The 27,500-nt window shown below is 44.3% G+C and overlaps 1 protein-coding gene across 1 annotated transcript in view; it reads right to left on the bottom strand.

Moving 5' to 3' along the window:
* Nucleotides 1-27,500, bottom strand: part of csmd3b (CUB and Sushi multiple domains 3b) — a 390,727-nt gene that overhangs the window by 128,626 nt on the left and 234,601 nt on the right. Inside the window, exons 17-25 of the mRNA XM_076302106.1 lie at nt 27,274-27,461; nt 26,739-26,927; nt 24,939-25,055; nt 23,497-23,712; nt 22,543-22,731; nt 8,497-8,666; nt 7,695-7,851; nt 5,767-5,958; nt 286-412 (exon numbers count right to left, since the gene is read on the bottom strand). Of these exons, the coding sequence (XP_076158221.1) occupies nt 286-412; nt 5,767-5,958; nt 7,695-7,851; nt 8,497-8,666; nt 22,543-22,731; nt 23,497-23,712; nt 24,939-25,055; nt 26,739-26,927; nt 27,274-27,461 (1,545 nt within the window). The remainder of the gene's footprint in view (nt 1-285; nt 413-5,766; nt 5,959-7,694; nt 7,852-8,496; nt 8,667-22,542; nt 22,732-23,496; nt 23,713-24,938; nt 25,056-26,738; nt 26,928-27,273; nt 27,462-27,500) is intronic.

The following is a 27,500-nucleotide window of genomic DNA, read 5'->3' as shown; positions in this document are numbered from 1 at the left end:
TCAAGGCTACAGCTACGCATATGAGGTGGCGACAAAAACAAAGAGGGAAAGAGAGAGAGAGAGAGAGAGTGAGAGAGAAAGAGAGAGAGTTCAGTCTTGGCCTAGTGGTGACATCACAGCTTTTGCCTTTTGAGGTGATCTGCAGAAGCACTATTTAATGTCAGCTTCTGCAAAAGCCCAAAAGATATCTAATATTGGCTATGACAAGCTAGTCCTTTGAGTCGATAGAGCCTGAATGGCTGAATGTGAGGCTTATTAAGACACAAAGTGCTTATGATCAACAACCTGACGATGTTGCCTGTGTCGACCTCAATGATCCAGGTGCAGCGGAGGTTGTTGTCGTAGGGAAACGGGTATCCGGGCGACAGGATGCGGCCAGTGGACTCTCCTTTGAATCGACCCCCACATTCCGCTACAGAGCAAACGAGACAGCAGACAAAAGAGTAGACCACAGAAATGGAGAGAGAGAATTAAAGCGACCGAGGTGAAAATAAGTCTCAGATAAAGCCAAACAGAGCACATGTGTAAACACAAAAGCAAACACACCATCTCTCTCTCTCTCTCTCCTCGCACAGACGCCTTTTAAAACAGCTCTGCGGCGTGAGAGTGAAAGCAATTAGAGGATTCCCTGGCAAACAAATGCAACAGCCGTCACAGACAGCGCCCGAGAAAACAGGCGAGACGCGGCGAGTGATCGAGGCAAATCGATAGAGTCGCGCGAGGGTGTTCACAGACTATCAGCGAGACGATAAGCTGCTGCCTGAACACCTGGCCTAGTGATGCCAGCCTGGTGATAGGTTCACGCCGCAGTCTGTGGGCCGTCTTCTCTCGTTTTTTTTCCTCCTCATATCTTGCTTGCTATGCTGTGCAGCCACTCATCTCTCAATGGCATTGTTACGTGTTATGTCGGAGTCCATCTCTCTGGATTTCTATCTCTCTCACTCCCTTCTCTTTCCGTTTCCTGTTCTGTACTTCTATCCATTTATCTCACTCTATTCATCCTTCTCTCCCTACTCTCTCTCTCCCTCAATCTTTTGCCTTTTCTCTCTGTATTCCTCAATCCATTCAGTCTCTCTCTTTCTCTTTCTCTCTCTCTCTCTCTCTCTCTTTCTCTCTCTCTCTCCCTCCTTCTCTTTCCCGGCCACCATATCAATCACAGGAGCCAATGAGGCCTGATGTGCATGTCTGTGTGCTTCCTGACTGCTGTTGGGCTCGGCTGAAGGCTGACGCAGACCTCGCCTTTATTAGTCTGCCCCTTAGCCAGCGCTTTATTAACCAACTTTCAATGGGCAAACTCCCCCTCCCTCCCTCCCTCCCTCCCTCCCTCTCTCCCTCTCTCTCTCTTTCTCTCTCTCTCTCCCTGATACATATGCCGGGTCTGCTTCAGGAGTCTGCCACCCATTTATTAGCACTTCTACCTTCTTCCCTTTTCGCAAGGGCCTCATTTGCATAAGCCATCTACATGACAAACAATAGATGCACAGTTCAATGAAGCCTGAATAACAGGGTTCAGATTCACCACTTGATTAATATGAACATTAGAGGAGGTTTTAGATACTGCGGGGAACTCTACCCCCCTCTACCTCCTGCTCTCTCCCTCCCTCTCTCTCTCTCTCTCTCTCTCTCTCTCTCTCTCTCTCTCTCTCTCGCTCTCTCTCCCTCTCTCATCTTTCTCTCTCTGCCCTCCTACTTCTCTAAACTAACATCTCGCACCATGCATTTTTCATCTGGGCAACAGCTCCATCACCCGTCAATAGCCACCCAGCGGCACTAAATCAACCATTATGGGTCGCTTATGCAACTCCAATCAACACAAACACCAGGAGTGAGTGGATGAAGACCTCGGTCCAGACAGACTTTTTTCTCTCCCTTAAACACATGCTCCTCGCCCTAATTGTCATGGCAGATATGACTGAGTGTGCTATTAAGGGAGTGAGGTGATTATCTGTGTGTGTGAGTGTGATATCACCTTTAAACTATATGCACTGTTGATGATGACACGTTGTGCACATACAACAGAAAAGCCATTACCGTGGCAAAATGTGCCGATCTCGTAAAGCTATCCCTAGTGATTTTTCACCTTTCTCGTAGTATAATATAACTTTTTTGAGTGTGTGTGTGTGTGTGTGGGGGGGGGGGGGGGTAAAGAAATGTCTTCCTCCTGTGGACTCAAATAAAAAATGGTTAAATATTTTATCTGTAATAAAAAATATCAGTGGGGGAGTGAAAGGCTTCATTTTCTTCTCGAGAATGTCCACACTCTCAAAGGTCACTTCAAATGACCCACATATTTTTTAAGTATGAAGAGGTAAAATCTCTTGGATTATTAAGCATTAATTATTAATGTCAGCTTAGGAAGTCCTAAAACAGTATTACCATGAAAACTTCAAGATAAGGGGCTAACTTTCCAATGATGAAGGACTTTTCAATTGTCCCATCAAGTGGGAGCAATGTCTACCTGGACATAATGATTTCAAAATAATTAATTCCCCACTTAAATCAATCATATCCAAGGTCTAAATAAAATATGCTCGCACTCCATTTAGTTAGCCATTATGGATACAGAAAAACTCCCAGTAGCCAAGCAACCTGATAAAGTGAAAGTTAATGTTGACTGATATTTAGCAGACACGTTTATCTAAAGCGACGCGGACTTACGGTGGGAATGGAACCCTAGTCGACCGATAGTCAGCCAGTGACATTACCACAGCTCCACCACAACTGCAGTAGCCAAATATAACTATCATCTACCTATCATCTAACTACTGTCAAAACTTCATCATACACAAAGCCTGTTTCTAAATTTTCAACACACTGAGAAATTGGTGTGGTGGTTCTTTATGGTGGGACATTTGAACAGCATTTTCAGATCTATGAAGAATTGTGAGGGTTCCGAGACGCATAAAACATTTACAACCAGCCTAAAGGAGAAAAGTGTTTAGAACTCCTATCCTCTGTGGATGCCATACAGAGGATAACTGTCGATGTGGAAGGGAAGGGTTATGGGGTGTGGGGGCCAAATCGGTGGTTGATCAGAGCTTGTTAAATATGATCCAAACTGTGGCGGCATCTGCTGTGAGGTCAGGTGGAGCACCCGTATGGAGCCATTACTGGGCCAATTCAGTCTAATCAGGTTCTCACAATAAAACAAGGGGTGGTAGGGGCAATAATGGGCTGTCTTTTGCAACAAGCGTGTGAGCCTCTCTCGAAGCGAGTCAATGATCATTTTCTCTCTTTTTTCATCCCTCTTTCCCTCCAGGCTCTCTTATCGGTGTGTTATTTCCAGCACAGGGCACTTAAGAGTATGGATTTGCAGTGTGTACCCCTCAGGATGACTCGGGGTCCAGAATGCTTAATATTAAGATTGTTTAGAGACACCGGAGACGAGAAAAAAACATTTGCATGGGGAGGATGAGGAGGAAGGCGAAACTATGGCACGTGCCGACAATTTGCAAAGCGTTGCAGATTTTCTGACAAAGTTTTTATTAATGCGGCGTAATGCTGAATTAAAACCTTGGGATTAGGATCTTGTCAAACTGCACTGCGGGTCTTCTCTTGCAGCATATCAATGGCCGGCGGAACACCGCAGAGTTACTAAGTACGCAGCAAGGGCAGGGCCAGAACTGCAGATTTGCTAATTAAGACAAATGGGAGGGACCAGCCACTGTAACCTTGGTTACCACTCAATGAAAGGAGGGGTTTAGACTGCAGTCAAACTAAAGGACCTGGCCTTGATGGCTACCTTGCTTTTAAAATGTACATATATTCACATTTTATTTAGAGAGAGAGATATCACACAAAAATCATGTGTAATGGATGGCAATCACAGAAGGTTTGCACAAGCATATAGCATTTACAACAACAAATTCACAAACTTCAAAAAAGAAAGAAGGAAAAAGACAAGAAACAAGGGATTCAGTAGGACTCAACGGTAACACTTTCTATGAAGGTTGTATTTATAACGCCCTATGAATGCATTCATAATGTTTTATAAGGTGTCTATAAAGCATTGTAACGCTCATTATTACCATCTATATGTATTCACAAGTCATCATAACCAACTTCATGATGCATTATGACAACTAATTATGAATGATTATAATTTTAATCTGAATAATGCATTATAAATATGTCAAGATCTGCCGACTCACTTGTCAGTTTTATGATGCATCATAACTACTTCTCCCTGCTAAATACGTATAGTAATGCATAAAGAGTTTTGACTTCTACTGTAGTCCTATATATATATAGCTATAAGTAAATGTAATAAAGTTATAATAATGTATACATCTCCCTACAGCACACAATTGTAAACAGCTATGCAATATCGTAAGTGTTATTTGTCAGCTCTAAGTAAAGTGACAAGAATATGACCCTATTATTAACAGATATAAGTTCATTGAATAATGAAAGGGTGCAATGAACTAAGTACTGAGTCTGCCATCTTTACCCCATATGCACAATATTATAAATTACTATGCTAATGTCATAGGTGTTATTTGTCAGCTTTAGGTAAAGTAGAGCAAATGAGGTGTTGTTATAAATAGATATAAGATCATTATAAGCAAATATGAGGCACAATGAAATGAGAGCCTGGACATAAAGACAAAAGGAATGCATTTAGTTCACTTTATTTTCATTTAAACCAAAGGTCTATTTTGATTCGAACGATCTTTCATAAGATAGATTTCAGTGGCATTGTGAGTTTTATTCCAAAAATAACCACCACCACAAAATATAGGACTATGCCGTGCCACTTGTGTTTGTGTAATGTGCTCAGAGCATTGATAATTATGTGTATTGGTTTAAATGAAAATAAAGTGAACTAAATGCATTCCTTTTGTCTTTATGTTCAGGCTCTCATTTCATTTTGCCTCATATTTGTTTATAATGATCTTATATCTATTTCTATAATATATATATATATATATATATATATATATATATATATATATATATATATATATATATATCATTTGCTCTACTTTACCTAAAGCTGACAAATAACACCTATGACATTAACATAGTAATTTATAATATTGTGCATATGGAGTAAAGATGGCAGACTCGGTACTTAGTTCATTGCACCCTTTAATTACTCAGTGAACTTATATCTGTTAATGATAGGGTCATATTCTTGTCACTTTACTTAGAGCTGACAAATAACACTTATGATATTGCATAGCTGTTTATAATTGTGTGCTGTAGGGAGATGTATAAATTATTATAACTTTATTACATATTATTATAGCTATAGATATATAGGACTACAGTAGAAGTCAAAACTCTTTATGCATCACTATACGTATTTAGCAGGGAGAAGTAGTTATGATGCATCATAAAACTGACAAGTGAGTCGGCAGATCTTGACATATTTATAATGCATTATTCAGATTAAAATTATAATCATTCATAATTAGTTGTCATAATGCATCATGAAGTTGGTCATGATGACTTGTGAATACATATAGATGGTAATAATGAGCATTACAATGCTTTATAGACACCTTATAAAACATTATGAATGCATTCATAGGGCGTTATAAATACAACCTTCATAGAAAGTGTTACCGAATCAACTAACCGTGTATGTCTGAATATGATTGGTGTCAATCCAGATATTAATATCTATGACAGATCTACTGTAAGAGTGTAACACAATGTTGTCAGCGTCAGCGTTAATGCCATTTTGTGGCAAAAGAAAATCTGCAAGGTCATACATTGCACAGTGTGTGGGATCGATGCTTGGCCACACTGCCCACTCACCTATGCAGGAGGGCAGAGGGTTGTCCCAGGTGCGTCGCTCGCCCGTCATGCACTTGAGCACGCTGCTGCCATGCAGGGTGTAGCCGGGGTTGCACTTGTAGGTGATGGTGCTTCCGGAGAAGTGGCCCTGGTCATTGACCTTGTAGCCAAACTGGGGCACGCCAGGGTCCTCACAGTGTGAGAGCTCAAAACCTGCAAGCGGGAAGGTGGGGTTGGGTGGGGTTGGGTGGGGTTGGTGTGTGAAGAGGGGGATAAAATTCACAAATTGTGCAGACATTTACATATGGCCTTCTGAGCTTGAACAATACATAAATCCAAGCTTACTGTATGATTGAAAATGATAATTAATTCTATCCACCCCCCCCACCCCCCCTTCCCCCAAACCCCCGTTCAGCGCCATTCCATTAGCTCAATGACCATTTGGAATCTGTCCTCTCCTGTTACCCCCCCCCCCCCCCACACACACACACACTCCCCTCAGCTTTCAGTGGGTTGTCATTAGAGCAGGGAAAGTTTGCCATTAGGGCCATCATTATCACCGACAATTTGACTTAACATCCTACTGTGCTGCCAGGCAGGGATGGACCCTTGCTAAGCAGGCAGGACAATTAAGATTAAGTGTTTGGCTAATTTGGAGTTGTATTCAGCGCGGTGGCACAGGCTGACTAACCGAGAGACACTCCCTGTTATTATGGCTCATCATAGTCTTTCAGCTTCATAGTAAAACTGGAAGAAGGGAGGGGGAAAAGAGCAGGAGGGAATATACACTTACAGCGAACCAGCAAATTGAATTCAAAGGGTTCGTTTAAGCTCAGCCTTGTTCAAAGAAGTCACTGACGTCAAGGTTTTCCAATTAATGTTTAAACAGACGACACTACGCATTGTCAAGGATACAACATTGTGAGGAAAGCACACAGCATATATGCATTACTACAGTGCCTTGTTTACAGCACATCCAGCCGCCCCCCCTCCCCCTATTCTGAAAATGATGACGGCCACTGATCTGAAGTCAAGAGCTTGCATGGGCCTCTTGAGAATTGCATTCTGTCACCCATGGTTGATTGCAGCTTGATTACAGGTCATTGTCTCTTGGCATTTGTCTACAAATAGGCCCTGCTTGCAGAAGAGAGGCAAAAATGAAGACTACATAAAAACCTGCTCTAATCTACTTTCACACCTCTCACACAGACCCCATCACACATACACACACACACACACACACACACACACACACACACACACACACACCAACACACACTCATCTAGTAGCTAAATTACAGCGTCTAGGGGAGCCGTGGTGGCCTCACCTTCCCCCGCTTTTCCCTGACCTTTCTTATGCAATCAAATAGCTAATCCAGCAGGTGAAATGAAGTCTCGGACAGACAGGGCTTTAAGTAGATTTCAAATGAGATAGCCCACGAGCAGGTTAACGTGTTTGCTTTTTATCCCCCCGTTTTTTTTCCCTCCTCTTCTTTATAGTCGTCTTCTTTTCCTGTGGTTTCTGTTTGGGAAGTAAAACCTCGGCCGGATCTCAGATAGACCCGACGGATTCCTCGTTCGCTCTCTCTATCTTCTTTACCGACGGCTAATCCTTCTGATCTGGCTAAGCTTTATTACCTCCGAGTGCACTCTTGTTTCCTGAACTTTTCTCCAACACCCCCCCCCCCCCCCTAAATGCCTTCACACAGCTCAAAGCAAAACATACAAAAAAGAGGTATTTGACAAGCCCAATTTGCTCCAGAACAGTCCTTTTCACGATTTTTCATAGATTTGGTGATAACTGCTTCTCTGGTGCTTGTGCTGATGCATTCTGAAAGAGAGAGAGATAGATAGAGAGAGAGAGAGAAAGAAAGAAAGAAAGAGAGAGAGAGAGAGAGAGAGAGAGAGAGAGAGAGAGAGAGAGAGAGGGCATTGATGTGGGGACTCACTGGAGTAGACCAGCTTGAAGCCCTCGCCAGTGGCCTCTGCGTCGGAGAAGAACTCCAGCCAGAGGTGGTTGGAGGTGCTGATGAGCGTGAGGCCCAGCATGGCCGAGCCTGTGAACGCCCCAAGCACATGAGCCGTGCTGTCCTTCCCATCGTAAATCTGCAGGACACACAAGCACACATCACAACCCATTACCATTGACATGAAACCAGGCCTACTTAGTGTGAATGCAGGACCATGCTATATGGATTACCTAATTAATCCTCTGACTAGGGCATTGAGACAAAGGGCCATACTCATAAAACTCAACAGTAGCCACAGCTCTGCCAAGCTACTGTCTCTCGTACAGTAATTTAAGCTTAACTATAGCAGTGATTACTGCATTAGAGGCCTATTACGTGGCATTATTCTCTGCCATGTTTAATATACTATCCAACCGAAATAGACCTATGAATGAGCTGATACATATGTAATAATAATCCTTGCCAACTCTCTAGGTGCCTTGATAGGATACTGTATAATAGGAGAAGCATGCTCTCTTGATGACTCATATGAGTCAATCATGTCTGGACACAAATAGTTTTTGAGATGACATATTGTTTATCAAATAAACAAATGACAACAGAAAATAACAACAACAACAAAAAACAAAACAAATTACAGTGGTAACCCATGTTTAAGAATGGGAAAATATTTCACTGTAGCAGTACTTGCCCTTTATGCCAAGTCAAATCTGGCAGTGCATCATGAATCAAGACAGACGTGCACTTTGTGTAATGTATGTGAAACCCATTGACAGGTTACCTTGAGGATGTCCCCCTGGGCCAAATGGAAAGTCCTGGCTGATATGTTGATGCCTTTGCCTGCTTGAACCTGGATACTGTAGATGCACTCGTGGTTGTTGTCGTAGTTCATGGGGTAGTTCGGGGATAGCAGGATGCCCTCGTTGTTGATGACAGATGAACCGCACTCAGCTAGACATTATAAAGACACCACACACACACACACACACACACAGACACAAACAGAAACACACATTCCCGCCCCCACACACGGACACACGCAGAGAGAAACAACAACAACAAGGGAACATTGGAAAAAAAACATGCGATAACAGGCAATTGGTGACCGAGGCAGTCACCGGTAATCATTTTCAAGGGAGAGAATTTTATTACAGCAACCATCACATTTCATCAGGGGGGAGAGCTACTTCGGGAGCCGTTATGAGAGCGCCGAGGGCTGCCACGCAGACGATCCCCGGCAGTAAAACATCTCCGACGCCATGTGCGAGGACGTCGGGCTCAGGTCTCTCGCGCTTGATTAGTGGAGACATGAAAAATCTGTGGGGCGTCCTCGCCCGAAATAAACGAAATGGAGAGGAACAGACTGGTGCGAAGTGCACTGCTCCCCGACATCACTTTGGAAAAAATTCCCCCGACGGCGAAGGATTGGAAGGTCCGACACTAAACAATAACCATCAAACGCAGAGCTAATGGAACAGCAGACAGTAAAAACAGATGTATTAATACCCATCATGCATTGTGCACAGGGCGCCGTCATGTGTAAACTGCAACAGCCGGCCTGATTTATTTAATATCGCCTCGCCTTGCCCCTTTTCCACGGTGTGCGGTGTTATGACGATATTACCAGTGTCATTTTTTGAATAAATCATGTTGGATACTGCCTCCATTTAGTAAATTGCCTATACACTCTACCTCTGAGAGCAAGGATCGCATGCAATGAGAATTTGCACAGAAGGGGGGAAAGAGGAAAGTAGAGACAGAGTGAGAGAGAGAGAGGAAGAGAAAGAGAGGGAGAGAGAGATGAGGAGATATAAAGGTTAAAAAAGTCTTCCACTCCTCCCTCTGCATCTGCCCTCTTATTCTCTCCATTCTCTCCCTCCGTTCCTTTTAGGAACAAAGCTGCTGACCCGAGTCCAGTTCAGGCTCAGTTCACTTCCTTGAGTAGAGCGATTTAAATATGTGAGAGGCGAGGCGGTCAACGGGGAGGAGAGGAGGAGAGAAGAGGAGAGAAGAGGAGAGGGGAGTGGAAGAATAGAGGAGAGAAGAGGAGAGAAGAGGAGAGGAGGAGAGAAGAGGAGAGGGGAGTGGGAGAGTAGAGGAGTGGAGAGGAAGCTCAGGACCTTCAGCGAGTACACAGTTACTTTGATGGCGCAGGGGCGCCCCTTTGGATAGGACGCTCCCACTCACCACGTCGGAAGCAATTTCTGCCTGCCGCCTATGACTGCTCTTCTTTCCCTGAGACATGGTCTCTGACTGGGGGTGGGGGGCGGTGGGCAGATTTGCTCCACGTGCCTGCTTGACAGGCAGCCTGGAATAAAAGACGCAGGGTTGGGATGTTGGGGGGCTAGAGAGAGTGTGGTGGTGGTGGTGGTGGTTGTTAGGTGTTGGAGGGGAGGGCTGAAGAGAGTATCTTTAAACCATCTGAAACTATTCGACAGAAAAAACGTCTCCACAGTGGCTGCTAAAACAAAAAAGGAGACCGTGAAGAAGGTGCAGCAGTGATATTGGATCTGACACACTGAGAATCGAAAAAGGAAGACAGCAAAATGGTTCCCACATAAGTGAATATATTTGTGAAAGGGGTGTAAAGTGTGTGTGTGTGTGTGTGTGTGTGTGTGTGTGTGTGTGTGTGTGTGTGTGTGTGTGTGTGTGTGTGTGTGTGAGAGAGAGAGAGAGAGAGAGAGAGAGAGAGAGAGAGAGAGAGAGAGAGAATGAGAGAGAGAAAGTATATGTCTATTTATGCCAGTGAGTGTGAGTGTGTGGAAAAGACAGAGAAAGAGTGTGTCTATGTATGTCTGTGTGTAGGGGTGTGTGTCCATACAACTCCATAAAAACTTTTGAAGAGTCCCTGCAGCATGACCGATAGGTTGTGTGCAATCCCAACTTTAGAAACATTAGGGCCGGGTCTACCAGGGCATTCCCAGGTGACAGCATTTAAAAAGCCAAAATCGCTGGAACCTCTGGAGCTTTTCCCCCCCTTCGTGATGATGTATGAGGTGGCCTTCAGCAGTCACCCCGTGCTAAAGCACACACACCCCGCCACCAAGAGGTCTCCGAATTACAATATATATACACACAATTCCATTCCCTGACCACGCATGGATCACCCTAAACCATTGGATAAATGTGGATTTGCATCCACTGAGCAAACGGAACTCTAGTGTGAGTAAACAACCACAGGGCAAATAATTGTTAACAGTTTCAACATAAATGGTAATGATTCAGGAGAGCAGACACAAGTAAATATATGCATTGCGAAGAGATGGCCTCGTTCAGAGGCCTCATTTAAAGCAGCAAAATGTGCATCTTGTTTTGATAATTACCACAAGAGAAAAACACAACTCTTGAGAAGGTTTTCCCCCTATTTTGTTGGGCTTTGCTGCACAGAAACTATGGCACTCCAACAAACACATTGTTTTTTTATATAAATAAAGCACATATGGTGATCACAAAATTAATACTTATGTATTAATGTAATATTGTGTGTAGGCTACTTATGCTGTATATTTTATACAAGAAGATATATTATATTGTGTACTACCATGACTGGCTTTTCATTATCCAATGGACATCTGAGGTGGGGTGCAGGCTTGTGCAAAATTCCAGAATTGAATTGAAACTGGCTCTTAAATTCCAATTCAATTCTTGAATTTGACTTGCATCTCAATTGAGGTAGCAAACAGGAAGCAGAATTGCAATTTGAATTGTGCACAACCCTGGTGGGGTGGCTTAAGGAGTTAAGCCAGGCCACTAAAAGCACACTTTTAGCATGTTACAAAACTTTAACAGATTGTGATTGTGATGTGATCACAAATTGATATGTAGGCCTGTGAAAATATGTCAAAAAGGACTAAGCAGGTAGTTCGCTACCGGACTTGACACAGCCCTGAAGACGCTTCTGCTAACCAGATACAGGCAATTAATCCTGGATATGTGCTAAAGAGGCTAACAACACAACGACATTGCTAAAGGACAAGTCTCCACTAACCAAACTCCTTTCATTAGCATCTGTGTAAGAGCTGGCTCTCACCACCCTCGTTGTAAATCATAATAAAATTCAGGGCATTTCTCCAGTGAAGGCGAATCAATGCCATAGATCTTAATGTGTGAGAGACTAATAGAGAGACACAATTCACCACTTTAAAAAATATATATTTTTAAACAAGACTATGCTGAAGGTGTTATTTTTTCTGATACAAGGACAACAACAAAAGCACTATTTACTGGACACCATAGAGAAATCTAGAGGAGACATCTTAAATACAGTTTGAGGTTTCTAAAAACTTTTGTTCTAAGTTGTCTAAATAAAGAATGACCAATGTAGATACAAGTTGAGAAGAATAATGATCCAATTCTGTTATTTCTGACTGAGGAATACATTATTTTTATGCATTTTTTTCCGATGAAAAATGAAAACCAAATCGTTCAAAGCAAAAACAACTAGCAGATAGCCTTTACTTACCTAGTCTACACTGTTTTGAATACTTTTGCACAAGTAGCAGGGGGGCTTTGCATCCGAAGTGAACACATTCACTTTCTCTTTATTTCATGGTCTGAATACATCTTTGTGTGGGCTTGTATGACAATGTTTACTTCATCACAGGGAGGTGGTGTTGAGTTGCTTATTTACAACAAGTGCCCAGTGGGAGCCTCCAACAATGCCCAGAGATTAGAACACTGGCAATGTCAGCAGCAGGGCCTCATCAGTTTACATTATGTACAGTCTATGCATACCATTACGGAGCCCTGCCATGCCTGAGTGGAGAGAGAGAGAGACATACAGACAGAGAGAGAGACAGAGAGAAAGAAAGAAAGAATAAGAGAGAGAGTGAGAAAGAAAGAGAAATGAGAAAGAGAGAGAGCGAGATATAATTATGCTGTTTTGTTTTGTGCTTTGGCAACACTGTGCCTACAGTCATGCTAATAAAGCAACATTGAATTGAATTTAATTTAATTGAACTGAGAGAGAGAGAAAGAGAGAGATATTTCTGTTCGGTACTTTTTGTTTGGTTGTTTTGTCGAGAATACTTTAATCAGTCTTCGGCCTTCACATTTGGTCACTGCTGTGGGCTTCACATTTCCCAAGTCCTCTTGTCTAATAGCCATGAGCTTGTCCTTCTTGTCCTACCCTTACTGCACCTGGTTAGCAGGTTAGAGTACATCCACTCCCCTTATGAGCCATTCTTTGCTTTATCACGGACTGGCATTAAATGTTTTATGTGTGAATGAAGATTGTGGGAGAACGAAACATCTATTCAAAACCTGGAGCATTGCGGCAGCCAAGTTATTTGTGTGAATGAATCCAGCACATTACCCATAGTTCTCTCTGGATCTCATGCTCAGCAATGTGGGGCTGGTGCAGTGCCCAGCATACTTACAGTTGAGAGCCTGTGGTAATGTTTTACAGATCTTATTTCAGGGTGTATATTGTAATGCTTGGTAGGCCTATGCAGGGACCTGGCTATATAGCCTGTGCTCAAGTCTTGGTCTCCCAAGCAATGCTATCTCACCTGCTACGCTAGCGCAATTAAGAACCTTCTGACAAGGTTGTTAAACCACCAGAGGGACCAAAGTCACACTGTTCCAGCTCCTCGCAAGACAGGCTGCACACTCACCTCCCCCGTGAACTCACCTGTGGCCCATATGCTTAGAGGGCTGGTACTACAGCATGGGGCAGGTGAGCAGGATGATGAATTACTGTATACTACATTACCCAGAAGCACCTATGGCAGTGGTTGGTGCAATACTGAACAAGGGGAATGTGTCAGATACAGAAACTGGCAAGAGGGTATAAACAACAATGCAAGCTCTGTTTGGCCAATTATTAATAATGATCTATTAGTAATAGAGGGAGAAAGAAAAGTGAAATTAAGAAAGTGAGAGAGAAAGAGAGAGAGAGAGTGAGAGAGAGAGAAAATCTTCTGACAGCACACATACCTACAAAACCCTCTCAAAGAGTTTTCTGTCTCTCTGTTCCAGTCTGTACCAAAATTCAAATCCCCTCCCTGCCTTCTGAATAAAGATCTGTGACCTCAAATTAGGTTTATGCCTGAAAGCTGATGCTGACAATCTGTGTGGATGAAAGGAAGATAAATAGTGCTTGAGCCAGCTGAAAAGACAGATCAGGTCATATTGACCTACACCATAATGAGAGGATTAATGACACAAACCACGCGAAAGCCCAAACTCGGCACACTCTTTTTGACAAAGGCTCACTCACCGACAGCCACTCTCACTGATCTCTGATCAGTGCTGGGAGGCACATCAAAGACGTGCTGCGCTGACTTCAGAGGGATGATTAGTACAAGCTGCAATACAAGCAACTTTGCACTAAGTGTGCAGGCATTCGTCAAACCCAATTGACAAATAGCGCTGCTCACCATTTTGTGATCACATAGGGCCTCTGACACAAAATCCCTGGGTCTTTGTGCAACATTTCGCATTTCAATTCACTGCAGGATGATCAACTTCTGGTGATTTCTCAAGCAATGTTTTGTGTTCAATGTTCACGCAAGGTTGGTCAAAAAGACACACACTTACTCTTGATACAGTATGAGTGTATTTTAGATAGTAATTACATCATAGTCTCTCTTTTTTTCTATCCCGTTCCTTCTCTCTCAAGTACAAACACACACACACACACACACACACACACACACACACATTTTAATTAGACATACCATGTTGGTGAAACATGCACAAAGCTAAATCTGGACCGTGTCTGACATTGCCAAGAGATGTAATTAAAGTATGTAATTTCCAGCACGACCATCCTTTCATTATCTCCAGTGAGCTAGAAGCCGACTGAAAGGCCCACATGCATTAAAAAAAAAACAAGCCGGAATGGCCAAGCTGGCGGCCATTGCTGACACAGGTCTAACAAACTAACTGAAACAGATGAAGCTCGACACGCACCTCCAACGCCACGGCTCTCGCCTTCACCCAAAATTATTCACGGGAAACAGCAGTTCTTGTAAACAGGAACGCTCACACACATACAAAACGCACACACGCACACAAACAAACAAAAAGAAGGAGCCACATTAGGAAAGTGGGTGTACAGGAGAGAAAAGAGAAAGGATTGGGGGAAAAAAATCAATTTTAAGTGCTTCAGCGGCACAGTCGAAACGTTGCTGAAATTGCTTTATGATGGAATATGACCTTCTGATCCACGCAAAACAAAGCAGAGAGGAAACAAAATCTGATGAATCTGCAATGCAGCGCTTCTGGGTCAGAAGCTAAAATTACACAGACAGATAATCTCAGCAACTGAATCCTGAGGTGCTATTTAAATTCCAAACACATAGCTCCTGGTCTCTCTCTCTCCCCCTCCCCTTTCTCTCTCTCTCTCTCTCTCTCTCTCTCTCTCTCTCTCCACAGTGCAGCGAGGAGCATGTTTGTGTATGCATGTCTGCATGTATGAAAGAGTGTGTGTGAGTGTGGGTTTGAGTGCAGGTGCAAAAGAGAGTTGTTTATCAGCGAACGAACCCCAAACAAACACTGCAAATTGGGCACAAACTGTTTAGCTCAGAACAGGGATTGCTCTTTTCATGAGCAGTTTTACAGGGTTGGTGTGTGTGTGTGGGTGGGGGGGGGGGGGGGATGGGGGGGTGTTCATAGATTTACCTCCCAATGAAAAGAGACAAGAAAGAAAAAAAAAGTCTGGATGTACCATCTTATTTACAAGAAACACTACTGGGTATGGACAGAGGGAAAATGGACGAGAAAAGGCGACCGTTTATCTTCGTAATCCAGTCAAGTACATATAGCTATAGGCCAGCGCTCAGACCTTCCGTCAGCCATGTTCACGCGTCGGAGAAGTGGCAGTGCTTCCCAGCCGAGCGACGTTCAGCCACGGGGAGAGAGAAGGCTCCGGAACGCCGGCTAAATAATCAGAGCGTGATTAAGCAGTGTTTTGATTGGTTGTGACGGACAGCGCCGAGACTGTTGTTGAACACCTCCCCTACGCCGCTTGCAAGTCATCTCATTAAGCAGGCTCCAACACTCTTTACCTTTGTTTGGGCCTCTTTCCTTCCTCGGTTTCTTGCCTTTGGTGTGTTTTTCTCTTTCTCTTCACCAGAGGAGTAGATGCCATGCAGGGATGTCAACATGAGATAGGCCTGACAGGAATGGACCGCCAACTAATGGCAAATTGCAATCTGCAAAATACTCAGCCTCTTTCTCTCTACCACCCTCTCTCATATCCATCCATCTATCCATCCATCCATCCATCCATCTATCTATCTATCTATCTATCTATCTATCTATCTATCTATCTATCTATCTATCATTTCCTACAAAAATATTTCCTCCATTATTCTCACTTTTTTAATTAAGCATCTCTCATTGTCTTTCTATTATCATCTCTCTCTCATTGTCTTTTCTTATCTCATCTCTTTCTCTCTCTCATTGTCTTTCTCATCTCATCTCTCTCTCTCATTGTCTTTCATCTCATCTCTGTCTCTCTCTCATTGTCTTTCTCATCTCTTTCTCTTTCATTGTCTTTCTCATCTCATCTCTCTATCTCTCATTGTCTTTCTCATCTCATATCTTTCTCTCTCATTGTCTCTCATCTCTCTCTCTTTCTCTTTCCCATTGTCTCTCTCTCATTGTCTTTTTCATCTCATCTCATCTCTCTCTCTTTCTCTCTCTGGCCTCCAGTCTTCATCATCCTTCCTCTCCTCTCATGATTCCCCCTCCACTCGACCTTCACATGAAGTCGTGTTGTGCATTAAATCTCAGTTTTAGGCAAAGGGCTTCTTTTTTCAGACCGATCCTAATCAATGGAAATCCTTTGTTATCCCTTTGCTCCCAAATTAAAAGCAAACTGATTAATGCTGCTGAAAACAGTTCCAGTGTCGCTCAACTCTCTCCAAAGGGAGACGGCTGTTAATTGGGTGAGTTTACATATGTGAGTATGTGTGTGCTAGTGTGGCTATGTGTGTTTGTGTGTGTGTGTGTGTGTGTGTGTGTGTGCGTCATTTGCACATTTGCATCAGTAATGTATCTAATATGCATATATATGATGTATGCTTGAATACATGTCCACATGAGTGATCATGTAAGTGACCAAATGGGTGTGTTGAGTGCACATATGTGCTGTAAATTCTGTGATGAGTGTGTGTGTGTGTGTGTGTGTGTGTGTGTGTGTGTGTGTGTGTGTGTGTGTGTGTGTATGTGTGTGTGTGTGTCTTAGGGTAACGCATGACTAGATTTTGCAAGCGACTAAATGTCATATGTGTGTATGTGTGTGTACTACATAGTGTGTCTCTATATGTCTATGTAAACTGTGCTTAGTGTGTCATAAGTGTGTCCATGAGGTTAAAGCCTGACTGTTGCAGAGCTGACAGAATATTAAACAGAGTGATATTGACATTTACAATAAAGCCCATGGGGAAAAGCCTTGATGCATCGTAACCCAATTACAATGATTAGTGGAGTGCAGGGATTTTTGAACATGCTTTGCTATCAGAAACAGTGGGGTGGCTTTGTGTGTGTGTGTGTGTTTATGTGTGTGTTATGTGTGTGTGTGTGTGTGTGTGTGTGTGTGTGTGTGTTAGTATAATGTGTGTGTCTAATGTGCATGGAAAGTGTATTGGTGAATTATGTTGTGCCGTTTTCTCTCCTCCCTCTCTTTCTATGTCACACAAATCCATACACACACAGTCCCTCTACAAACACACACACACACACACACACACACACCTATATGGACACATGCGCGCACACACCCACACACACAGACATTTGGACACACACAAAGTCCAGAGGGAGTTTAATCTCTGTACTTCACCTCTGATTGGAGTGATGATCATGATGACTATCGACCTCAAACACCTGTCACATTCCCTCTGCCTTTTTACCTCTCCCTTTATGACACGAGAAATCTCTCTGGACATCTCCAGAGAGAGAGAGAGAGAGAGAGAGAGAGAGAGAGAGAGAGAGAGAGAGAGAGAGAGACCAACATGGAGGGTGAGGGGCACACTGGTCAGCATACAATTGTCCATCTTTCTCCTCTTCTCATTCCAGAATCAAAAACAGATATTGAGGAGGAGGAGGAGGAGGAGGAACAGCAGAGTTACAAACAGCCTCCACTCACCAAAACAATAACAGGGTTCCGGAGGGGGGTGTGGCAAATAGATGGAAGTGGATGTGAGATATGTGGGGAGAGCTGAGCTACTGGCTCCCTGGAGATAAACGAGTGTGAGACTCCCCTCCTTTTACTCCACTCTTCACTCTCTCTCTCTCTCTCTGCAGCACACACATGTGCAAACACACACACAAAAACACATGTAGTGTGTACACACCTGCTTGTTTCTATCTGCAGGAGAGATACGTAGCAGTGTGATATCTTTGGCAGGGAAGCACACGTGAGTACACACTCTTCATCTTCTTCCCTTTCTCTGTCACAGACACATAGATACACCTGCAGTATTCTTTATGCCAGCAATATAGATAGCTCACCGTTTCATACCATTGCCAAGGGAGTAATTAATTCAGCTCTCAAGACATGAGGCGGGGGGAGTGGAGGAATTGGTGATGGGAGGGGTGTGTGTGTGTGTGTCTGTGTGTTTCTTTCTCTCTCTCTCTCTCTCTTTCTGTGTGTGCGAGAGTGTGTGTGTGTGTGTGTCTGTGTGTCTCTCTCTCTCTCTCTCTCTCTCTCTCTCTCTCTCTCTGTGTGTGTGTGTGTGTGTGTGTGTGTGTGTGTGTGTGTGTGTGTCTCTCTCTCTCTCTCTCTCTCTCTCTATCTCTGTGTGTGTGTGTGTGTGTGATGATAATGATGAAGTGATGCCATTACTAGATGGAGAGGACGGGAATCCTCTTAGAGCCTGTGCTTGTGGATGACTCAGCAGTATTTTCCGAACTGTGCTCTTGGGTTTTTAAAGGGAAAAAACACACCAGAGTTTTTTCGGCAGACACACACAACTTTGCCCGTCCACCCAGGGATTGTAAATTCTGCTTTTTGAAGCATTTGCTGAGGTGATTGGGATTTTAAGATTTCAAGGTGATGTGCCTGACAATATGCTTTAACTACAACAGACAGGTGTTTAGTAGTTACCTTTGCTTACACACTTCAACCGACACTTTTATGTTTAACAATAAAATCCTGGGCAGATAGAAGCTGAGAACTAACTGATTTAATATGCAAGGTGATAATTACAGTCCATGCAGATCTCTCTTGCACCAAGGGTTATTTATATGAGGTTATAAAAACCGAAACGTGGGTCGAGACCTCTTGAGCCGAGAACTGCGGGGCCCAATCATTTGGTGTCATTTTTATGGGCGCAATTACGTTTCTGACTTCTTTAAAAAGTGAAAAGTACAAGATTGATCACTGCGCATTAATAATGGATGATGTTTTTTTTTTTCTCACTCGACAAGAAGATTGTCATAACAACGTCATGACACAGCGGCGGTGACTGAGGTGCCAATAACTTAGACCAAGGATTCTCAAAATGGCGTCTTTCAGTAGGATGGATTGGTAACAGCCAGGAAAAAGAAATCGGACATGTCTCACATTATTTTGAAAGGTACTGAACTGACATCCCCTCACTGCGAAAGATGCAACTTGTGTAAAAGACAGAGAGTCGAGACCCTGAGAATAAATAAGAGTGAGAAATGGAAGGTATGATAAAAGAATGGACTCAGAAATAACAGACTATGCGCATATGGTGTGGATTACAAGTCATCTCTGCCCAATCCCTCATCAGGCAATCACTTAAGATCATACCTATGAAGGATCACCGCAGACTATCCATCTATGCTGCTCTGAGTATGTATCTGTCTCTGCTAACGATACGGCGAAGTGCGGCTCTGTGTTAACCCAAGATAAAAAGAGGCCTTGACACAATAGGAGCCTGGCTGTGTGAGATACCCTCATAGTGCCAGTGAATGACACTAGAGCTATGCTCAACTCATCATTATTCTATTTTAGGAGGGGGGGGGGTGTCGCTGGGGGGGTATTGTCATTATGCGGGTGACACAAGGCGTTCGCTGGACCTGACTGGGAGGTTCTGAGGGATCGGCGACACACGAGGTGCCATTACTTACAGCAGCGAGGCTGGCCACCAAATGGTGGCGCTCCCTAATTTAATCTATGGTTTCCTGGAAAAACAACCCATCCGTCTTGACGCTTCTCCCGCATCTAACAAAATGCTTCATCAATTCTTTTCAAAACACGTGTCCGTCGATATGAGAGAGAACATATTGATTCGCTTGAGGACTGTCTGCCATTAGTTATGATGTAAATCCATGCCCACCGTTATGGCCCTGCGGCGAAATAAGCGTTTCTTCCATTTTTGCATTCCGTGTTGGTATGCGAGCATGGGAAACACCCATTCATTTTGCCATTAAATGAGAATTGGTAAACACCCTTCTGTTCATTCTTTTAAAAACAAAAAAGAGAGAGAAAAAAATAGAAAGAAAATGCATAATATGCTTTCACATAATGTAACTCTTATTGCTCACCATTGAATGGGCTTGGCTTCCCTCATAAACGTCAGTAGGCTGTGATTAATGGTCCTATAAGAGGAAGATTGGAAGCCCAGGCACACTTTACTGTCTGAAAGATTAATCTCGAGGCATAGATTAAAGCGATCGGCGAAGAAAGGGGCTACTTCTCTTGCCGGGACTCTGCATCGATGTTTGATGTATTTCCTTAAAAAACGAGGGAGGTGGGAGAGAGAGAGAGAGAGAGAGAGAGGGAGAGAGAGAGACTGAGATGATGAAAGAGAGAGAATCATGGATCTCTCTCTTTTTCTTTACATGTGTGAGGAGGAGGAAGAACATGAGGAGAGGGTGGAGAGGAGGACTGACTTCCTTCCTGACTTCCTGATAGTTCCTACACGGGGTGCAGATGGCTGTCTCCCATGCGAGGCTTTAACACAGGAGCTAATGGCTGCTGGACAGGTGGCACTGTAAGCGTGGGTCACTGGAGGGTATTAGTCAGACATCTCTCTCCCTCAGTTTGTCCATATCTCTTCACCTTTTCATATTAATCTCCTCTCCCTCACCTATCCTTTCCAATATTCTCTCTCTCCCTCTCTCTCTCTCTCTCTCTCTCTTTCATACACTTCCATTTCTCCCCCAGTTTTTGATGTTGGTCACCAACCACATTTGTCCTTATTTTCAAAACGGACGTTTATTTTGTTGTTATTTATTCTTTTGCGCTCCACAGAGGGGTTCAAGACGGAGGGATACAAAAATCAATAAGGAAGATGGATGAGAGGAGAAAGTTGAGGCCCTATGCTGTTGTCAGGACCGGTGTGATTTATACACTAGCATACTGCCCCCCCTTGTTGTTGTCTAAGTCCGTCCAAATGGCAACTGAGTTTTCTAATCCGCATCTACAAATTCCCTCAGCCGTCCCGGCAGACAGCCATGTCATGCCAAGTGTGAGTGTGCCCAGTGCCCTGCCTGGCCAGAATACACCTCCCTAAGCCAGCTCTCCCCCATGTCAACAGGAAATATGACCTCATGCTCTGTCTTTCACTATATCAGTAGACAGGGAATTAGAAGCCAACAATTGGAATTGAAAAAAGCATTTAAAAAACAACAACAGACAGACAGACAGAAAAAAACTAAACAGAAACTTTTTTCCATTTCAACTAAACAAACAAACAACCATGATGAACACCCACATTTATTATTATTTTTTATTCAATTAATGTGAAAAATGACTGGCGACCTACTTTGCCCTGAAGCAAAGTGCCGTAATGGCGGAGAATTTAGAAGGTGAGGATGGGGGGAAAAATCCTCCATTATTGTAATTGCCACTCTGTCCATGCCCAGTTTCTGGATACGCATGGGTGACTTCCAGGAGATACTGTCTCAAGTCTGATCTATTTGTGTGTGTGTGTGTGTGTGTGTGTGTGTGTGTGTGTGTGTGTGTGTGTGTGTATGTTTGTGTGTGTGTGTACAGTATATGTGTGTGTGTGTGTGTGTAAGAGAGAGAGAGAGGGTTGATAAATGCCGTATGGCTTGGCTCTTCCATTCCTCCATCCACTCAGGGTTAACTGAGCAGGCCGACAAGGATGCAGGCCGACACGAGAGTGTGAATCGCAGATGAAGTTTGTGCTCATGTGTGAAATGTGGAGTGGTGTGAGGAAAGCGGCGGGGTAGGTACAAGACAGGAAGTAGTCGGGATTGATGAGAACACAGGCCAGCTAAGCTGTTAGTCGTCACCTCTGGTGAGGATACAAGCAGGCCAGGGCCGACAGGGGCGAGAGTGTGGAGCTTACTCTGATTAATCAAGACAAGTTGGACACACACTCACATTCATGCACACATACACATACACACACACACACACACACACACACACACACACACACACACACATACCAAACAAACACACACACACACCCTCTTTCTCATACACACACACAGGGGTGCACAAACACAGATATACACTATACACACAGAGACCTGCATAACATCCCTGTCCCGTTTAGCCTGACATAAACTCTTAGTCCTGTTGTGTGGAATCTAAAGCATAACCGTGTTTGCTCCCTCGCCCGAATAAGCCGGAGTAGCGTCTGCGATTAGGTGTGCGCTGTCTGCCTGTGATAGCTTAGCGAGGACAGGTGAGACCTGATGCACTCCCGATGCGTCGAGGAGAGCAGTTCCAGACTCGACTCTCTGAGATGGCGACTATCGGAAGTAAAAAAAAAGTGCCAGGCGAAAGTAAACCTCAACGGTCTGCGTGGGGCAGCTCTGCGCTCTCAGGGAAGAGAGGAAAGGAAAAGTGGAAAGAGAAAGGGAGGGAATAAAGGGAATAATAACCGGGGGGGGGTTAGCGAATGAATGAAAGCAGCTGACAACGTACCCACACACCTTGGCAGAGGTGCGCTCCACATGCGCCGGCCCCCTCCCAGGCAGATGATCTCCGGCGCCCCCTCCAGACGGTAGCCCATGTTGCACGAGAAGGTGAGCGTGTCGCCGATGCCGAAGCTGTAGCCGTTGCGGCGGCCGTAGGGCGGCACTCCTGGGTCCTCACAAGGTTCCAGGTTGTACTCTGAGGTAGGTTTAAAGGTCAGAGTTCAAAGATCACAATGGCAGATCTGATACGGGGCTAGTCAATCCCATGCACAAAGGTTCTGCATGGTTGTACATTTTTATTCCAAATAATCAGGTGCACACGTAATTATTGGCTTTGTCCTTGGGTTATTCATGATTATGATTTTACACACATAACTATGGCTATTTTAAGCATGAATCATATATCACATCTGATAAGCAGTTGGATATTCCAACAGTAATTCATTCAGCAATACAGTCATAGAGAGGACACAGTCAGCAGATGGCTAAATTCTGCCCTTCTACAGTGGTCGCAGTAGACACGAGCTGCCAAACCTGCCCTTTGTGGATGAATACTAATAATTACATCTAAAAAGGTGGTTTGAAAGTGAGTAAGTAGCTTGTTGCTGTTATTAAACAGCAAAAAGAGTTCATATTTAATCTACTTCATTAACCACACTATTAAAGTGCTTGTTTGTGTTCTGCCTCGTTTCATTAACCACTTATACATTACCATAACAATTTTTTGGAGTTATTTTAATCAATCAATTAGGAGACCCATGCTCTCAATTATTATCAAGCATGGTCAAAAAGCCAGTATATCATGACAGGTATTATCTGATGATAACACACACTCGCACACTCGCACACACACACACACAACGCTGCAGTCGGCCTACCTGAGAAGGTGATGTTGAAACCGGCGTAGGAAACACACACACACACACACACACACACACACACAACGCTGCAGTCGGCCTACCTGAGAAGGTGATGTTGAAACCAGCGTAGGAAATGGAGAAGTCAGAGATGAAGCGCAGCTGGGCCTTGAAGTTGCCGTAGAGACCAGCGTTGATGGGCGAGGGCAACTCGGAACCAGTGAGACGGGCCAGCGGCTGGACGAAGCTGCCGTTCTCCGTGATCAGCAGGTAGTCGTGGTGGTCCTCCAGGTGGAACGTGACAAAGGTGAACTGGACGCCTGTTGGGAACGAGGCGAAGAAGGTTCTTTATGAGGGTTCTGCGTGAGGCCGGATGACTCAGTGATACGGGTCAAGCCACCCGTCAGACCGTGATGAAGTTATCTAATTAAACTCAAATGAGAGCTTAATCGGACACATAGTGAAGTAAAGGGGAAAAATAAATCCAAAGTGGGGCAGAAATAAGAGTCTCGATGTGGTTTAATCTGCTTGCACAAAAAAAGGTTAGGTCAGTAGTTTTCCTTTCATTTTTTATGGAGTGAGATAGAGAGAAATGTATTTCAATTCTGGGGTGATTATTCAGGGAAACATAATGATCTTCCATATTGAATATCTTAGCAGCCATGGGAAATTAAAAATTCTGGAGGAACTTTCATTATTCCAAGACCCCAAAGCTTGTATAATGATATTTTACAGACACGGGCGGTGACACACACACACACACACAGCCGAATCCGCATTCACAGCATTGTTTCTGTGGACAGCTCGAAACCGGACAGCCGACAAAACGACGTGAGTCAGCACTCTTTCCAGCAATCACTCTGTGTTCGCTCGCCAGTACTAACAAATGCCAAAAGAAACGTGTCGTTACCTCTATGTCCTAATGAGATAATCTCGACTGGCTTTAGGCTAAGAAGATACTCGATGTGTACAGTGCTGGGGGCGATATTGAGCCGCCGCGGCCTGATAATAAGCTAGGCTTTGGGAGTGTTTTACACGTTGCAATTACAGGAGAAATGTGGTGAGTAATTGCTGCTTGATGGCCGTGGGGATTAACGGAGGAGCAGATAGCAGTGCCAGGACCTCAGGAGCTGGATTTAGGGTTCACGCTGGGGCTAGCGCATCACTTCAGAAGCGTGTTTACTTTCCTTGCAAGCGATACATCTTTTAATAAACAAGCCTTCTGCCACCCATCACGTTGAGTTAGAGAGACAACAAAAAAAAGACTCCTCGTGTTTCCCCTCCCTTTCTCGCTCACTTCCGAACTTGGCCCTTCTTTGTTTGCCAGGCTGCAGGATTTGTGCATGGTAATAAGGGTTGTTTTTTTCCGGGGATCAGGGGAGCTCCTGGCTGAATCATGCCCTCGAAGTCGGGATGAGGTTGAAGAAAGTTCATACAGCCAGTACATAACGGTACTGCGTGCTGTTGTATCTCTTTATCTGCGGCACGGAGAAAAAGAAAAAGGGAACAGATGGGACGGTGGTGCTGTGCGGTCAGTGTAGCTCACCTTTGCCATGGCTGACCTCCACCGTCCAGGTGCAGTTCAGGGAGCTGGGGTACATCTCGGGGTACCCAGGGGACAGGATAGTGCCACCGGGGCCACGCACATCACCCCCGCACAGAGCTGCAGGGCAGGAAAACAGAAAGAGAGAGAGAGAGAGAACTTAGTGAGTTTTACGGAAAAAAAACCTTTAAATTATCTTCTTAAACTTGAATATTTCCTGATTTACTTACTCCGCCATGACAGTATTTTTGGTTTGTGGACAAAACAAACTATTTGAGGACATTTCATAGACCATAATAATCATAAGTTGCATCCCTAATGCTAACACTAGCGCTCTCTCAGAAGAACTTCTGAGAATGGTGGAAGGCCTTGCTCACGTCTGTGATGTTTCAGGCTTATCTAATCCCTGGGAATGTACCTAACCCAGTGAATGATGAATCAGACTTGCACGTTGAGATAAAGCAAAAAAAAAAAAAAGAATTCAAAAATCTCCCAGGCAGCTCTACTGCTCAGCCTGAATCAGCACATTAATAATGAATTACTTCTCACCACTGAGCAGTAAGCACCATAAAAGATCTTTATCACACAATAATATCAGGAACCTGCACCAAAAAAAGATCTTAGAGCTTACTTTTCTAATATCTTTTTTTTTAATTTCCCCTCACTCTGTCTCACCTTCTCAAACTTTGTACCAGTTTGTTCTCTCCAAACATTAAAGGCCAGGTAAGGCAAAACAAATAAACAAACAAACAAAGAGAACTTTAGAGATTGTTTACCGTTTTGCCCCTCTCCTTTTTTGAGGGCACTTTACTTCTGAAATTGCTCTTTTCTTTGATCACCGAACACTGAAGCAATCTGACTGCCCTGTCTTCACACCCACTGCCATTTTCAAAAGGTCTATCTATTTTTTTTTTCCTCTCCCACTCTTCTCTCCCCTAGCTACGTTTCAAGCATCACTCCTCTCTCTCTCTCTCTCTTCCTTCCTCTAGCTAGGTTTCAAGCATCCCTCCTATGGGGAAAAAGCTGTCTCACAGTTCCAAGCGCTTGCCATCCAAACCAAAGCATGCTTTATGTGCTCGGCATTTGGAGGGGAGGAGTGGGTTGCGTTGCGTTGCGATGCACGGTGTTGCGGTGGGGGGTGGGGATGGCGGTGCAGGATGGGCGCTGTCACAGGATGACAGACCAGCCAGGTAAAAAGGTGGCCCCTAGATGTGTAATCTCACAGGCAGATCAGTTCCTATCAGCTGAGGCAGCCATCACAGCAAATTGCCTTCCCCTTACCTCTCATGGGGACAGGCTAATGGCCGCACACTGAATGCCATTGTCTCAGTTTAGCTAGGTTCAAAAGGGGGGAAATGATAAAAAAAAGAGGATACAGGACAAGAGAGGGAGCGGAATATGTGGGCACATGTGAAATGAAAGAAAAGAATGAACTTGACAGTTTGTGAGATCAAAAAGATAGCTACTGCATTGTTCCTTTGAGCCAATCACTTTATTCACCTGTGACCAACTCAAAGACAAAACCACAGCTAAATAAACAACAAAGGCACAACTAGTCCAGGTCTGTCTCTGTTGAACATGTACAGTACACACATGAATGCTGATTGTTTAGTCGTCCATGTTGTGTTCTCTGAGTATGTGTTTTGAGTCTTTCCTACCAAATCTGCCTCCATAGACTGCAAGTGTCCACATTCTCAATGGGCCAAAAGACCTCTTTGTGAACTTGTTAGCATCAAACAGGGCCGTGGAGTACACCTGTCCGTGGCAGTGGAGACGGTGCATCTCCATGAAGATGGGACGTACCATCGCAGGTGGGGAGCGGGTGGCTCCACCAGTGGTTCTTCTCACAGACCAGCGGCTCCTCGTGGCTCAGCCGGTAGCCCGGGTCACAGCCGAACGACACTGTGGAGCCGATGGAGAAGTCCTGCCCGTAGCGCAGGCCATTCACGGGGATGCCGGGGTCCAAGCAGGAATAGGTGTCCACAGTAACGCCTGAGTAGAAAAGAACAAAACAAAACAAAGAAAAAACAAACCACAGTCACTAAACATGATCCACTCAAGGTAGATAATGACTCCAGCACACTTTCTCAGCATGAACTTCGGCGTGTCAGCTCATCAGCCGCTGTTATTTACCCGTGTCCTCGGCCGCGAGGAAAATGAAAGGCTTAAACAGCCCGCTATTGCTCGCATAAATTACATACTGCTCTACACTTGCGCCGCGCACCCGCTGGGCATCAGTGGAGATTATGTGTGCTTTATCCTCTCATGTTACGCAGTAATGCCACCACTAACCCCCCCCCCCCCCCCCCCTTCCTGTCTCCCCTTGGCCCGTACTCACCCTCGTAGAGGATCTTGAAGCCGCTGTCGGAGCGGCTGTTGTCCGTGGTGAAGAGCATGTACAGGTGATTGGCGCTGCTGAACAGGAATTGGGGGACCTGGCTGCCGTTGAAGGAGCCAATCAGCGGAGACAGTAGATTGGGGCCGTCGTGCAGCTCCAGGAAATCGTAATTGATCTCCGTCTGAAATCTGAGGCCACGTAAAAAGCGTGAAATGAAAAGGAGGTTG

Source organism: Alosa pseudoharengus, unplaced genomic scaffold, assembly GCF_046254945.1.
Source record: "Alosa pseudoharengus isolate Yale_2024_CS ecotype anadromous, Long Island Sound unplaced genomic scaffold, YU_APseudo_1.1 YU_APseudo_1.1_scf_23, whole genome shotgun sequence".
Taxonomy (NCBI): Eukaryota; Metazoa; Chordata; class Actinopteri; order Clupeiformes; family Clupeidae; genus Alosa; species Alosa pseudoharengus.
The sequence above is the reverse complement of the archived record's forward strand: the minus strand, read 5'-3'. Positions and strand labels throughout refer to the sequence as shown.